This window comes from Pteropus medius, unplaced genomic scaffold (assembly GCF_902729225.1).
Source record: "Pteropus medius unplaced genomic scaffold, Ma_sr-lr_union100, whole genome shotgun sequence".
Lineage (NCBI taxonomy): Eukaryota > Metazoa > Chordata > Mammalia > Chiroptera > Pteropodidae > Pteropus > Pteropus medius.
In genome coordinates this window covers 673,435-691,067 of record NW_024352790.1, presented here as the reverse complement: position 1 = coordinate 691,067, position 17,633 = coordinate 673,435, and the positions used below count along the sequence as shown (strand labels likewise).

General features: G+C 32.6%; 1 protein-coding gene across 14 annotated transcripts in view; it reads right to left on the bottom strand.

The window, feature by feature from the left end:
* L3MBTL3 (L3MBTL histone methyl-lysine binding protein 3) overlaps positions 1-17,633 on the bottom strand; it is a 101,408-nt gene that overhangs the window by 29,022 nt on the left and 54,753 nt on the right. For all 14 annotated transcript variants that reach the window (XM_039849902.1, XM_039849896.1, XM_039849892.1 and 11 more), the window contains 5 exons: positions 16,690-16,766; positions 13,129-13,214; positions 11,177-11,287; positions 4,393-4,507; positions 3,322-3,424 (listed from right to left, as the gene is read on the bottom strand). In XM_039849902.1, coding sequence (XP_039705836.1) covers positions 3,322-3,424; positions 4,393-4,507; positions 11,177-11,287; positions 13,129-13,214; positions 16,690-16,766 — 492 coding nt within the window. The remainder of the gene's footprint in view (positions 1-3,321; positions 3,425-4,392; positions 4,508-11,176; positions 11,288-13,128; positions 13,215-16,689; positions 16,767-17,633) is intronic.

Here is a 17,633-nt window from a genome sequence, read left to right as displayed (position 1 = left end):
GATGGACGGACGGATGGATGTTGAACTAATATGATGTTTACAGTTTGCAAGTGTGTGTTCGAAGTTACTCATTTTAAAAACTTTCCATGGACTTTATGAATATCTTTTAGAGGTTGTGGGAAACGCTGTCTATTTAATTTAATTCTTTAATTTCCCCAAGATCAAATCCTACATGAGATTTATTCCTGAAGACACTAAAATGTGCAGAATATCTACTTTTATGTAACTTTAGTTCTCCTTTAAACTCCTCCCATTCTTTGATCTCTCAGTAGACAAAATGAATGAATGAGTAAATGGAAACAGCATAACACAACCAATGTTAATGCTCCCTTCTTGGAGAGGGAGAATCAAGCAATCTGGCTACTGAGTATTCTCGGAGATGAGAACACCGTATCTATCTATATCCAACTCATTTAGTGATCATTTAGATTTCAACATTTAAAAACATCATATTCTCAAACTTCATTGTTGAGATACATATTCTAACACTTAGATCAAATTCCACTATTAAAATTTTCAGAGATGCTAACAATAAATGCTAGTCAAAACAGGCTTTTGCTTATGTGTTCATAAAATTGATTATTCTTGCTAAAAGAAAAACTTTCCTTGTTATCTAAGCAAAGAATGCATGTTTTGATTTATGTATTCTCTCAGTAAATTAATCCAAAGAGAATTTTCTCATTACATTTTCCTAAACACAGCATTCTCAGCAAGGACAAAAATAAGTGTCAGTGAAATGAACCTTTCAAAGAATATCCATGATGCAGCAGCTATTCCACTAGTCTACTAATGAAATGGAAAACAGGCTGTGCCCGTTAAGGATTAATATCCTGCCAGGTAAAGGGCTTTGAGTGCTGTAAATCAGAGATCAGAATCAGAATGACTAAAAAAAGTCAGTTGATGGGGCTGAAAAAAAGGAAGATAGGACTTGGGCTAGAGCTGACATTGCCACTACTTGTCTGAATTGCATCCTCCTTCCTGAGGCTCCAGTTAGACTTATACACAGATCTGCTAGTTATACCTTATGTGTGACAAGGAAATCAACACAGTTTCTTTATCAGTGCATGTTTTTTATGCCATAAGATCTACTTTTTCCTCTCTCATTCCAAAAAATGAGTAATTCTCTACTATGGTTCCAATTATACTAAAAGATTTCTTTACCACATTTTTCCATAAAATGTTCCATGACTGTCCTCATTATTGTTCCCTTCTTTTAGCAAATACAATACTGCATCTCTGAAGAAATGCTCTGAAGATAAATCATTGAAACTCTGTAAAGTGGGTGTGGCGCAGCTGAGGGACCCTCAGAGGTTCACAACATACTTAGGGAAAGGCGGTCCTAAGGAGAGGCTGGGGACATCAGGAAGGGGACAAGACTGTCACTACAGACCTTGCTATGACAAGCAAACCTCTCTTCTCAGACCGAAAGCACTCCTAAAGAGATTACGGACAGTGCTATAAGGTGTGTTTTCTTCTCAGAAGATCAAAAACGTATATATATACATATATATATATATACACACACATATATATGTGTATATATGTGTGTGTGTGTATATATATGAAAAATCAAAAACTATATATATATATATACGTATATATACGTATATATATATATATATAGTTTTTGATTTTTCAATTGCATCCTAAAAACAAAATGTCAGTACTGACCTATTTAAAAATTTTTCTTTCTTCATTGGTGTACATGTGTCAAAGTTTCAATACTAGTTACCAATCTATATCTATATTTTAATTAGGTTATGTATAGCTTGTACAGTTCTATTAGTCCATGAGATCTCTGAAGGTTGGGTCTGTGACTAATTCATTGAGTGGTGCCTTGAGAGGCAGTGAGAAGGAAGTGGTTAAGAGCACAGACCCCTGAGTTAGACTGGCTACCATTCTCAGTTTCCCCCTCAACTGGCTGTCAATTAGGCAAGTTAGTACACCTCTACCTCTACAGTGCCCTGGTGGCCTCATCAAAATTTTGGAGAAAATAATAGTTCTATATTATAGTATCGTTTAAAGGTTATCCAATACATGCAAAAAAATTAGTGTAATACCTGGCAGAGTAAATAAATGCTCAATAAATGTTAGTTATGGAAAAAAATTGCTGTTCAAAAATATTTGCTGAACAAAAAAATAATTTATAAATATATAATGGAAATTCAGCATGTTAATGAGATATTTCTGGCATTTAGACTTACATAATGTCTGAAAATAATCCAGTTGCCTTTACTTGGCAATGCTAAATAACTTCTAAGATGCAGTACTTTTGATTCAGTTTAAATTAATCATATAACTTTTGGATTGCAATCATATAAATGGCAAAAAGGATTTTTAAATGGATAGCTGCAAATGGAACCATTTTTTCTATGTTCAAACTTTTTACTCTGGAACATTCTGAACCTCATAAAAAATAACTCAGGAGAAGTGTTGCAAAAAGAAGATAAGCAGCATTGTAGAAGATTATAGAAATGAAAGAAGAAACTATATAAAGGTGAAAATAATCACACCGATTTTACAATTCCTATTAACTCTCAGAGAAACAGGTAATGCAGTCTTTAGGATTTTTAAAGACACAGATTCAGCACCTGCACAATCTAGATAAACAAGGAATCATTTTTCTTACTGGGCAATCTAATTAAGATGCAGTTAGTACACTTACATTGACAAGTTATTTTAATCATACCTAAATAGATGATGCTTTTGTTCTTTAAAAAAGCCCACTTAAATCACAGTAATTTCTCAGTATTTCGGTAAAAATTTTAAATATCTAAATAGACTCCCCAAATCACCTACACAATATATCAAATTTTCAAATTCGGTTTATTTTTTAAGTTACTTAGGGGTAAGAGAAATATATTGAAAAACCCATTCTGACCCATGCATTCTCATGTTTGACTATACTTGTGGTTTCTGTGATCTTTGCTAATCTATAATAATCTCACTTCTCATTATTCAAATTGAGTCACTCAATCACATAGTATTCTAGCAAACAAATATTTCTAACAGGGTCTGCCCCAATTGACTGTTTCAGAAATTAAGTGTCTGTACAACTAGTCATGTTGCCAAGAAAAGCCAAATAGCTAGAGTAAATCTATTTTAAACTATGAATGTGTTTTCTCCTAGGAAAATTTAACTACAGATATACTCTTCATTTTTACAGGATCACCATGGTAACCACAATTCCTCTGAATCTGAATTTAAAATTAGTTCACATATATTTAGTATAAGTGAAAACCATTACCTTGCACATAGGAGGGACAGGCACCCTCTATCTGACCATGTAAGGAATCCCCTCATGAGTGAGGTACCACATACCTGTGAGGGCCCAGGTGTCTCCCTCTCTTAAAATGGCCAATCCCTTTACATCCCGGGGTTGAGCATCCACCGTGCTCTGAGGCTTCCATTAATTCTAAAGGGCCTATGACAAAACAAAAAATTAAAATAAAATAAGGGGCATAAATTTAACCAGAAGGTCGTAAGCATCAAATGTTTGGGATCAGAATAGGGAAGAAAAAAATCCCTAAAAATCCAATTTTGAATCAACACATATAAACAAAAAAAGAAGCAGATCCTATAAAATTAATAAATATCTTAAAAGTTTCTACTTCTGAAGATTTTCTTCTATAACTTTGTTCATACTACTTATCTTACTTCAATAGTAAAATAGTAAACTTTGATCTAACATTTTCAAAATGCCACAAATTCTAACGATACCTAAATCTGGATTAATGAGATTTTAAATAATTTTTCAAGTAAATAAAATAATTTAGATACAAATATTCATACACTATGAAAACTTCAAACACACTGAAATACAAAAGAATAATTACTGATCTCATTCATGCCACCCGTCCCCACATTTCATACCCTCCCTTGTCCTAAGCACTTAATCAAGTTCTCAGTGCAGCTTTTTTTTAAAAAATTGAATTTAACTGAAATGTTTATTGAGGTCATTGTAGATTTGCATGGAGTCCTAAAGTAATAATACAGAGGAATATCTCTTGCATACCTTGCCCAGTTTTTCCCAATGGTAACATTTTGCAAATTATAGTATAAAATCACTATCAGCATATTGATGATAGATTAAATTTTGATAGTTCCACAAATTATATTCCAAAAATTAAGCAGTAATTATAAAAGGTGATGATTACTTTTAAATAAAAGTAAAAGAATGTCTAAACACACCTGACTCTCTCAGATATTAAATTTTTAAAAAATATTTTTGTGACTACCAGGTAATTAAAAATGTAGTAAGAGGGAAAAGAATTACATAGAGAAGAAATGTACAGTAGAGAGAGTAATAGCAAAAGAAGGGTAGCAGGAAAAAAATACTAAGTATACTACACAAGAAAATGGAAACATTTTTGTTATCCTTGTGTTTCTTACTCAAAGGAGGCTGAAGAGGATGTCCAGTTTTTGAACACCAGCCTACAGGGTGAATATCAGGAGAATCTGCATCTATCCAGTAATCATAGCAACTGTTCCAGCCATCAAAGTGAACCTGGGTAACAAAAAGAAATTAACAGTACAAGTCAGGTCCAAAAATTACTATAGTAAAAGTTCTGTCCACTATAACCATATTAATTCTCTTTTAATTTACATAGTACATTTAATACCAAATACAGTGTTTCAATTATTTAAATTATATCATTCACGCTCTGAGAAAAGAGGCATTTTTGACCTATCTTCAAATTACCTACCCATCAATACATGTCTTGCCAAAGGCAATTTCGGGGCAATACTTCTACATGTATATCACACATCTCTCAATACTATAGGCAACTTGAGTATATAACATCTGCATAGGAGCAACACCAAACACCCAATAAATATCACTGAAGTAACGCATAAGTCAGGAAAGGGAGGGAGGAAGGCAGGGAGAATGGAGGGGTAAGAGTATAAATTTCAAGTCTCCTAGAATTATGCTAAAAAAAAATTCGATGCCTTATTAAATATACCCAGTTTACAACATTATACCTCCATCAAATGCACTTTTAATTTTTTTTTCTTATAAATAATTAAAATATCTTTCAAAGAGGTTTTACACAGTGGTCAGTGCTACCATCTTCACTGGCCACCATATGAAAGGACAGTTGGTATTTTGGGCATGGTCACTAAGAGTCAGCTACCTATATTTTAAGTATTATATATTTTTTATCTTTTGGGATGAAAGCATATACTAAAAGGCTATATATATACACACACATATATATATATATGTATATATATGTATTTTTTTAAAATCAAGTTTGCCATCTAGATCTCCTTTTTCAAATCTGTGAATCTCTTACTCCTTACAAGACAATAGATGCCAGATGGATAAAAAATTAAAATATAAAAACTGAACCATAAAAGTTCCAGAAAAATGAATGAGTGAATGTATTTGTAATTTTAAAGTGGGAGAGCCTTTGTAAGCAAGACACCAAACTCAAAAGCTATAAAAGAAGGCTGATGAATCTGACTACGTCAAAATTTAAAACTTCAGAGTGGCAAATATTGCAAGCAAGATGGAAGACCCACTAGAAAACTGAAAACACATTTGTTACACACATGACGATGCACTCTGTTGCTTAATTTATAAAAACATTATATATCAATATGAAAAATGAACACACAATAGAAAAATGGAAAATACATACAAATGACTCAAACAAAAAAATAAATATAAATGGTTAGTAAACATATAACTAAAAAACTAAAATTAAAACCGCAAGATGTAGCTCTTTTCTTTTCAACCTGCCAAAAATACTGCATTCTGGTGATTCCTGGAGCTGTTGAGTAGGAGAATAAATAGGTTTCTCATAGAGAAGTGGTGAGAGTACTATTTGGTGAGATATTTCTGGAGAGTTATTTTGTAGTAACGATCAACACTTAGAAAACACATCATCTTTGACCTGATAATCTCAATAACTCAATTCACTGTTTTAGTAGAAAACAACCAGTGTCCACCATCAGGAGACTGGTTAAATAAATTAAGGTATATTTAATGATGGAATAGTACACAGTTGTTTAAGTACATATATAAGGGCTCAAAACAACCATCTTTACAAAGAATCCACTTTCTCAAGCTTAGAAATCATTTAATTCTAGAATTAAAAGCCATATATCTCCCGACCTGGAAGAAACCATGGATATTATCTTAAAGAGGAGAAGGAATCATACAGCTAATTAAGAGGAGTAACCAGGCCTAAAATTCAAGAATCCAAAATAAAATTGTTCATCATTCATACACACTGAATATTATAGCAGCACTTAAATTAACTTGAAATAATCCTTTTCTTTCCTCTGATTAAAAACAATGTTTAAAGAACATTGAGAATGAAATTCATTATAATTTTCTGAAAATATCAACTTATGCTATCAATGCTACCCATAAATTAGTCATAATTAGTCATAAATTAGTCACATAATTAGTGTCTTATAGTAAATTTAAAGCATTCTAATTCTCAGCTAATCATTAAGTGATTATTTTACTAGAAATATGGAACTCCAATGTTTTCCAATCTTGCTATTCTTAAATTCTATTTCTTCCACGGTGGAATTAATGTTAAAATAACTTATGTTCCATTTGTTGTAGATAAATAACTATATTTTACAAAATTTAGCAATATTCCTATAGCAAACAAACTCAGTTCTAACAAGTAAATGGTTTTCTACCCTGGATACACACCAAAATTACTGGTGAATCTGAAATTACTCATGAATATTGAAAAGAGGAAAAGCCCAGATGAAATAATTTTATTAAGGTTTATATAGTTTCGTTTTATGTTTTGTAACTTTTACTACTTCAGTCCTTGGCATACTAAGAGGTTTTTAACAAACAAACGAACAAAAAAATCAGGCACTCTAGTAATGTTAAGTAATAATTTTACTCTTGCTGGAGACCATTTCAAAATAGAACAAAGAACAAAAGAGGAAGAATCATAAATGTACAACATGAAATATATTTTTAAAATTCTACAAATATAAAAAAGACATACAAAATATTTACAATAGAAATGATCCACTATAAATACAATTACATATAAAGCAACTCAGCAATGATGCTTTATTTAATAAAAATCCTAAAAAAATATGTACTATGATAAATCAAAGTATAGTATGAATGACTTAATTCACGCATATTTAAAATTTTAACTTAGGAAAGTGGATATATTCTTCACCCAGAAGAATAATTTTGACCCTTTATAAAAATTAATACATATAATAGACAATTTAAAGATTAAGACATAATATTTTTAGAAAGCACACCATTTCTTTTAAAGAAAATGATCTGGTTGGATTTTTTTGTTCATATGAAAGGCAACTCAATAAAACACATTTTGGACCCAGGTGCTTATCTCTGCTCACTTCTAAAATTAAGGTTAAATTTTAAAAGATATAAACCCATAAGGACGAACAGAAAAGGAAAGCAGCTGATAGGTAAGAAACAACAATGCTGGCAAAGACAAGGGAAGGAGTGCTGACCTACTGGGAGAATGTGTGGGCTGTGACTCTGATGCCTACAGAGGAAGTACAGGACTAAAGCAAAGTAGTTCACCCTGCAAAACCTAAGAAGGACTCAATCTGGAGGCAGCAGGTAGGTAAGGAAGAGGATATGAAAACTGGCAGGATTGGCTCGAAGTCTGAATATGGAGTGGTTAGACCCCTAGATCCACTTCCCCACCCGCCCACCAAGGCAAAAGTTCCTTCAACAATCCTGCAAGAGTAGAGGTTTGCTTTCTAGAGAAATATAATCATGGAGGCTCTGAACTTCAGGATAAAAATGAAGTGGTGATGTGCTTGATGGAAAGTACTGGGACTAAACAAGTCAGCAATGCTCCACTACTGGTCCTTCTCCTTGTCCCACCTAGTGACTGCCAAGTTCACCCTTCCCAAGGGAGGGGGATGGCAGAAATTGAAAGGCTTCAGAGAAAGGATCCAGATGGTGACAAATGGGGATCTCCATGGGAAAAGCTGGCTCTTTGGTTTCTAACCCTACAGTGAAGCCTAATGGTCGATAAGTCCCACCCATGAAAACGGCTAATTTTGAGTGCCTTTTTCTTAATGTGAACAATTAAGGACCTGAATTTCAGGAGAGTCTCCAATATGAAAGCAGAGGCCAAAATAACTAAAAAGGAAATTTAGAAGAAATAAGCAGAGAACAGAAGAAAAACTATTACTAGTATTCTCAGATAAGAAACAATATTGCTTCAGGAAATAAAAAGATGTCATTTAAAAGGGGGGGAGAGGAAAAGATGAGAAAATATTAAAAAAAAAAACTCTTGAAATAAAAAAAATCAGTTGTAATTAAAATTTAATATAAGGTTTGGAAAATTATAGAATAAATATCTCTAAGCAAGTAGAATATAAAATCAGAGTAGCACAAGAAAAAAAATATAAGAAAATCAGAGGTAAATCCAAGAGGTTTAATATCAGAGTAGCAGGAATTCCAGAAAGAGAACAGAGACGAGAGGAGGAAGTCATCAAGGCAATGATACAAGAACATTTCCAAAAACTGAAGGACACGAAACTCCATTGTGAAAGGGCATGAATAACCAGATGAAAAAAGACCCTTACACCAAGACAGGTTATCCCAAAACGTCAGAATATCAGGGACAGATGGTCCTATGAGCTTCCACAGAGAAAAGGTACATTATACAGAGCAAAGGAATAGGAATGGCCTTGGATGTCTACAAAAACCACCACCAGCATCTAATGAAATACATGGAAGTTAGAAAAATTTTAACTCTGATCACTCATGGTGTGAAATATTATATATCATGTAACTTTGAAAAGTTGGTTTTATTAAAAGAGTTGATTTTTATCCCTGAGAAAGATGATATATTAAACTATACTAATAATTAGTCTCTATTTTCCTCTTCTTTCATGACAAAGACAATGAGTATTTTTACTATGTTATCTCCCATATTACTAGAAAAACGCCTACTGCTAAAAGCTTTTTATATTCTCAGAAGTCTCTGCTGAATCCTCATACTGAGTCATTGTCACCTGTTCATTATTCTTTAGAAGACTGCATAAAACCATAGATATTTGTTCAGTGGTTTGCTTTTAGCTAGGAAATTCACTACATTAATTATAAAAAGATGATTGTCAGCTACGTACCTGATAGGCAGCTCTTTTTTAGGTGTTAAAGATTGACCAGGATGTTGTTTAGAAAGAGAATTCAAGCCAGAAGTAAAAAGAGCTGGATTCTAGTCTATGCTTTAGAGTATTTAGGGTATCTGAACTTCCTGGGCCAAAATTTTCTCATATGTGAAATCGGAGTTACTCGATTTTTTTAAATTATAAAAGTAACATAGGTTCCTGAAACCAGATAATTTTAAAAACCTAATCATTTATAATCCTAGCAACCCAAGACAAGACTGTCATTGTTTTGATATGTTTATTTCCATAATTGCTTATGCATATATTCTTAAAAAACAAACAAACAAACAAAAAAACCCCACAATACCGGATACCATACATAAAAACCTGAATTCTTCACTTGCCAATATTAAATATTCTTCTAAAACATTTAACATCACATAGATATAGGGTAATTTATTTTACCAATATTCTGCTCTGGTTGTTCCCAATGTTAAATACTATAAAAAGCACTGCTATTTTCTCCTTGCAATTTTTATCTTTGTGTACGTTCTTTGGTTATTCCCTTAACAAAAATTCCTAGGACTAAAATTCTTTTTTTTTTTAAACAATAAAGTGATTATTGCGCCCTGTGTTCACTGCCGATAGTTAGATTTAAAATTCTTGAATTAAAGGGTAAACAATATTCTAAGACTTTTGATGCCTATTGCCAAAATGCTCTTCAGAAAGGCTAAAACATTTTATTTCTACTAGTTACGTATGTGAATAAACTTTGACGCACTCAAACCAAAACACATATTTTTTCCAATTCTGACTAATTTGATTTATAAAAATAAGTTTTGCTTAATTCTAAATTTCTTTGATAACTGGTCTAGATTAAAAAAAATACTTCTACTCTTAAAATACTGATTGCTTTGACTTATATTATTACTGAGCACAATTAACCAGAAAATACACATGCAAAAGATTAACACAGGCCTTCCATTATTTATAAAATTTTCTAAAATATTAAATAATGATATAATGTTAAAATAGCGAATCAAATGCTAAAATTTATATTTGAAAGAAATACCACCTTTGCACAGGTTCTCCATGTTATTTTATAATTTATTTTCTTATACATTATCTCACTAGAAAAAGCTAAGCATATGATTTATTATTATGTTTTTAAAAAAGCTTAAAATTAAACTTCTAAAATTTAAGACTGTGACTTAGTTCTGCCACTGTCCACAATTAATAAGGAATTCATTTAGTCTTTCTGAGCTTCAGTCTCATCAATAAAATAATGGTGATAACATAAATTTCCCACATGGTTATCACCGCAAATGTTATCCTGTAAAACACCATGTAAATCTGACATCTGGCTGTTATTATAATTATTATTATTCCTAACAGAAATTCTAAATGATCCTATGAAGTATGTAGAACACATATTGTTCTGGTTTGAGAGTGAAGTTAATGCAGAAGCCAGAAAGAGAGATAACTTCTGGCTACTTGGCTAGAACTGCTGCTACGTTGTACTTTACCCACTTGGACCTCATAAACCAAACCCATCTTCCTGTTTCTTACTTTATGAGAGGTACTTGGCTTTTATCAACCCAACTCTAATTAAAAACTGATTTTATTCATAAAATTATTTTTTTACTCACCCTATAGTAAAAGGCAGGACGGTCTTCTGAAAAGTTTATATCTAATATAACCCATTAAAAAAAATTGACATAGTTTTTAAAAAATAAGATCATACCATTGGAGAATGAGGTATTCTATTCAAAGGAAATTTCTCTATTATCTATGTCAGATGTTTTCTCTTAATTATGACTTTTAAAATTTTGAGTGTACATTGGGAGAAAGTAGATATGGCATATTAAAAGTCAGTCATAATTAAAGAGAAAACTTCTTGCACAGATTAAAAGGAAAAAATGGATAAATACTAACTTATGAAAATGCATAGCAACTTAATTTGTATGTTCCTTCGTTTTTACTAATTTAATTACAGGACTTCACAAATTAAATATCTTTTAAAGTTTCCAACCAAGATGGCCTGTAACAGAAAGCAAAAAAAATCACGGCAGAAAGAACTTACTTTTATTCGGTGATCATCCGTGTCTGCAACTGTTGCTACTCTAATAAACACAGGATTTCTTTTGTCTATCACTTCCAGCTTCGTTTTTTTCTGGAATCCATGTGGAGGTTTCTGCCATAACAAAAAATTTTATACAGTGAGATTTAGAGGAAGAGGTGGGCTCTATGTCATAAAAACAGAGTAAAAAATTTAAAAATTTAAAAAAAAACGAGCTATTTAGAGAAACAGCCTTTCGAATTTTGGGTTCCCAGAGTGGCTTTGGACCTCACCCTCCTTATCAAAAAACACAATCATACATCACATGGACGAACCCTTCAGCAACAGAAATGGCCTCATCACCCAGCCATAGGAGCAAAAGGAAAGCCAAAGATCTTAAGATGAAATTCAAAATACCGTGGTTATTTAATGAGCCATAGGAAAGACAAGAATTTTTTCTTATTAGTTAGAAGTGTCTTGGCAAAAATCAACAAGCATGAAAATTATTTTTATTGGCAAAAATCAACAAGCATGAATATTATTTTTAAAAACAGAGAAGAACATTAAAATGGCAGACATAAGACAGAGATTAGAGGTGATGAGAGCAGAAAAGAGAAAATAGTTTCTGAAAAAGAAAATTAGCAATCAAAACATACAGGACAGAATCACTTGAGTAAGCACAGGAATGAGAAGGAGGACCTACAGCTACCTACACCTTAGTACTCATCAGAAAGTTATAAACCTCTGACAAAAAGTATAGGCAGTAGAACGCAAGATGATTATTTAGTATGTTAGGTAAATTACTTAAATTCCTTAACTTCACATCCCTCTTCTGTAAAATGGCTATAATAAAAGTGTTGCTCTGAAAATTAAGTGTGAAAATTATTTACAAGATACAAAACAATCAATACAAGACACCTAAAAGCCAAACTAGAGAAATCTTAGTTTTATCTGATGTCGGTGACACTAGACCTATAGTAATTGATGTAATTTTATCCAGTTCAAAACAAAATGCAATGTAGCTCTTCTTTGGACTAGCCTAAGTTAAAGTTAGAGAGTGGGATAAAAATTTGTAAGTATGGCATAACTCTAAACATTGCTCGTTTTTAAATTCTGAATTTACTATCAGTTGGAATCAAATACATTGTTTGATGTGGCTTTTTTCATGCAATATAGTTTTTCTCTTACAAATTTCTGATGTTCTTTTCTTCTATATTTGGGGCCATATCTACTAATGCTATCATTAAAAATCTTAGCAATTTATACACAAAAGGATCATTTAAAGAAAAACGTTGTTTATAATAGACTATGCCACATTAAAATATTTTCAAGTATTTAATATCTTTGTTTTCCTTTATATTCACGGAAAAATATAAATTATAAAGCAAGCTGTTTTAGATGGAAAATATTTAAGAATACATTTCATTTCTTATTCTTCCCTTCCACAGAAATGAGGTTCACTTTAAATCTTAATGTGCACGAAGCAATGACCCTGGGTTAGAAAGATACTATAATAAAAGCAGATGACCTTGAATTTTGGTAATTAAACATAATGATTTATAGCAATAAAATTTTAAAAAAGCATCTCAGCTTACCATAAATAAATCCAAATTAATTACTGAATATAATTTTCATTAAAAAACAATGTCCTGTCCTGATTGGCCTTTTAGAATACCTAGCTGGAAAAACAGAAGTCTGATGTACAAACAACTCACTACTCCATACTGACTCAAACAGAATTATTTTCCAAGAAGACTTTAAATGGAAGCATTTTTTAGATGCAAACAACAAAAAACTCAATAACAATTTTGGCTTTCAAAACTGTAAAAATTCAAAAACATCTTCTTTGATCTTCTGTTTCCCTCCCAATCCTATTCCAATTCACCACCAGACCACTTCTTTCTGTTCTTAAACTTCAATTAATGAGCACTATCATCAACACAAATTAATCAAATATTATAAATATATTATCTCACCACTTTGAAAGCTCTTGCAGGAGCAGGTAAAGAATTAGTTTCTTCTAAGTATTTATCCCAAGAAAAATGTTTCACATTTGGGTAACCTAAGAAAGAAAGAAAGTAAATCCTATCAAGTTTAACCAAACTGATAGTGAAAACTACAGACTGACCTATAATATTACGAAATACTGTTATCATTATAATGTAGGAAATTATGTGCATATTACACGTAACAACTTTAAACTAATTTCACATTCAGAACTATTTGTAATAATGAAATTGTTTTCATTTTGATCATGATTTCCCTATTTCCCATAATCTGAGAAAATCTGCACATGAAAATAAATAATGCTAGTAATGGATTATAACCCACTAATGGCAATAGTAATCTATGGGCTCACACTGATATAAATTAATTGAATGAATAAATGGGAAGATAAGAAAGGTAGTCTTTGTAGAAAAATATCAACTAATTATCTACAAGGAATGATAAAATAAGAAAAATTAACCATTTAGCAACTTTGAGAATAATTCCGTATGAAAATTAGTGAGTGATACAGGGATGAAGTACAGGATATTTACACAATTTCAAAGTATCTCCTCATAAGTTATTACTGAGAAAAAAAAAAAAAACTACATTAGTGGAGAAGCATGGAAAACACCAACTTGATCAATTAATGGTACAAATCATCCAGTAATGAGACAAACTGAAATTATGTGCTACCTGAGAGGATGCAATGGAAACACATCATTATTTCTGTGATATTTCTGCCAAAAGTGCACATAACCTAGGTCTAATCACAAGAAAACACTAAGCATACCCAAATTAAGTAACATTTTACAAAATGACTAATCTGTAACCTCAAACATAACGAGGTTATGAAGTCAAGGAGAGCCTACTTAAAGGAGATTAGAGGGACATGACAACTGTGCAATGCTTGATCCTTTTCCTACAAATGACATATTGACACAACTGACAACCTTGAATAGGTCTATAGTTCAAGGGTATAGATGAGTTCTGTACTACTCTTGCAACTTTTCTGTACATTTAAAATTGTTTCAAACTAAAAGTTTTAGGGAGTAAATACGCAAATATTTCTGTGTATGTAAACATTTTACAACATATTTTAAGAAACATATCTTGCACAGTTTAAGTGATATTAAATCTGATTGTTCATGCATGCATGTATGAACAAACCCAGAGACAAAAAGGTTTTTCTGGAGACAATGACCAATTATTAAACTATTAATAGAGATAACAGTAGTCATCTCTATTTTTACTCTAAACTTTAAAAAACATGTATGTCTTAATATGTAATTTGAATAATTCAAAATAAAAATCATTTTTTTAAAAGGCATGAAGACGTTAATTTTGGAAGAACTGCAGATATGTTACATCTTTAGAGAAAACACAAGCATGGCCAGCAGAGCTGTTCAGGGGACTGATCCACAAAGTAGCAAGGTTCTCAAAAGAACAGCTGCCTATGGAGACCCTAGTGATTAGGGTCCCTTCTTTTCAGATGAGAGACCAGAGATCAAGCCAGGAACCTGCCTGCAGCAAAAAGGGACCAGAGAAAGAGCATCTTTTTTTTGTCGTGGAACCAAAGAGCAGAGTAACATCAGCACAGGCCCTACAAACCATCTCATTATTTGGCAGTTTTTTGTTTGTTTGTTTGTTTTAACTGTGTGGGGAGAAGGGTAAAAAATATATCAAATAAAATCTACCATTTTAACCATTTTTAGGTGTACAGTTAATGGCACTCAGTATATTCACATTTTTGTGTGGCACTTTTTAACATGCAATTTTAATTTGTAAAAAAGCTACATATTTTCTCTTCTACTGAATTATACAAGTTCACGAAAGGTGACAAAGCCTTGGTTATTTGCCTCACATCAGAAGTCAGCAATAATGCCTTATACCACCCCTTCTCAGGTACCTAACTCAGTGCTGTGAAGACACAACCAGGAACCTGTTGTTCACCAGTTTCCTATTTATTTACCAGATCCCTGATAATGACCAAAAAAAAGAAAAGAAAAGAAAAGAAATAGCTCAACATCAAATTGGTCAAATTGGTAAATCTAAAAGAATCCTCCCAGGAATTTAGATGATGATAGTGGCAATCATTATTTACCAGCTCCTAATGCTACATAAGCCACAGGACACAGGAGGTAGCACCACATTAGGGCCAGGAAACCATTAATGTCCTGCTTTAATACTTTAGGGCTATGTAAATACTCTTTCATCTTTAAAACAGCTCTGTGAATCAGTAAAGGACAGAGGCTTTTGTCCCTTAACATATGAGAATACTCAGAAAGTGGAAGGGACCCGCCTGACCCATTACTGGAATGACTGGTTCCCTGAGTGAGTAAATATCCAGACACTAACTGCGATACACACACAGCATCAAGGAACTGGAGACAGGCCTAAAAATGAAACCAGTTGTTAGAATGGAATAAAACAAGTATTTGAAGCTCCGAGCTGAGTCTCTGCTGTTTACATGCTGCAGGCAACATCAACCCAACTACTCTTAGGAAACCAAGGAGCTATCCTTTCCCTGTGGTAATGGCAACCTTCATTACTCACAAGAGCATCCACAAGCAACCACCTAACAGCCAAGTGACACAATGTTAGCTGATGACCCTGTCTTTTCATATCAGTAGTCATGGCACCTTAAGTAGTGATATGCTCAGCAACTCAATGTCTTAATTTTGATGGAGCCACAGAATCTGTTTTTAGCACATGAAGATAAACTCAAATTGACATAAAGCAAAGAGACTATAATCAGCAGTTATACTGTTCCATGTCAAAGAGAGTGTGAATAAGCTGCAAAGCCTCTGGGGCCAGCAGCAGATAGTTGAAGTATCTGAAAACTACTTAGAGAACAGAGAGGTACTACTAGTCTAAAGGTGCAAAATCTATTTTGGAATCAGGAATCACAACAGAAAAAAAAAAATAGAGAGAGAGAGAAAATGAATGTGTGAGTTTGATCTAGGCTAAATAAAAACAAAAATCTAATGCCAAAAATCAAGTTCTCACTTAAATGTGAACATTGTACTTTTGCCAGAATTGACCTTGCCATGTATGGTCTAGGCTCTATCCTCAAATTCTGTCCCATACATCCATTTTACTACTCATCAAAGCCTTAGACAATTCACTTCTGTGGTTAGACCCTATATTTCAATATGTATTTATACAGTCTAGCTAGAAATGAATTTCGACTTGAGAAATGAAAGATCTTTTAAAACAGAACTTCCCATTTTTCCAAAGAAAACAAATGTTGAGACTTTGTTAAGGACTAAACCAATGCTTAATATACTTTCAGGTGTATCACAAGTCAGCAAACTACCACCTGTAGGCAGGTTGCCTCATTTTGCAAATCAAGTTTTACTGCAATACAACTATGCTCATTTTTCACATATTGTCTATGGCTGCTTTTGTGTTACATCTCAACTGAACAGTTCTGACAGAGACTACATGGCTTACAAAAATCAAAAATATTTACTATCTGGCCCTTTATAGAAAACATTTGCCTATTTCTGATATATACGAATAATATTAGACATATAATAAACACTAACCTGGAGGAGTAATAAGGGTTCTTCTATGTTCTTTACACCAACCAACTGGATGAATGTGTGGACTAGATGCTTCACACCTGTAAGTTATATAAAATTAAAAATTGTAATTAGAATTCTCAAATACCAGTGAAAGTAAAAAACATTAATTAGAGATTGTGAACACCTTATTATAATTGATCTGGGAAAAAAATTGCTCAACCTTGTTCCTCAGCAAAAAGATCTTTCACTCTTCCAATATATTAATACCAAGTAGATTTTTATTAGATAAAAATATACAAATTTGCTATCAGGCAGTTTTTGTTCTCCCATAAATTTTGTTATATTCTACGACTTGAAATATCGCTAAAATTCAAAGATTATGTCATTAATATTCAGAATTCCCATTCATAAAAATCATGTGGAAAAATAAATGTATACATAAATAATCCTGCATAGACAGGCAAGCTAAAATTATTTCGGCATCTCTAGCAGCAAATGTACAAAAGCAGGAAGGTCAAACACCTTTAATAAACAAACATCGTATTTCTATCACCCATTAGAATGGCAGAGATCAGGTACTAAAGTCAGGCTATTCCTTTCTTTTCCTCACTCTTTTCCTCTGTGTCAGTTTTACTTCAGTCAAGCACATATTTTTTCAGAGCCTCTTTATCAGTATATACGTCTGGTACATCTGATTTCTTGTTCTTAACCAAACTTGTTCTATGTATTCCTCATCTCAATATGCAACATTTCATTGATTCAATTGCTCACTTCAGTCATTCAAATACTGAGTGCTTAGGATGTGCCAGACACTGGGATAGGCACTGAGGATAAAAGAGCAAGTAAAACATACAAAGTTTTTGCTTTCCTGGAGCTTACAGTATAGTGGGAAGAGACAGGAAATTAAGTAACAAACAAACAAAACATATACTCTGGTAGCCCAGCAGCATGCAGAAAAAGAAGCA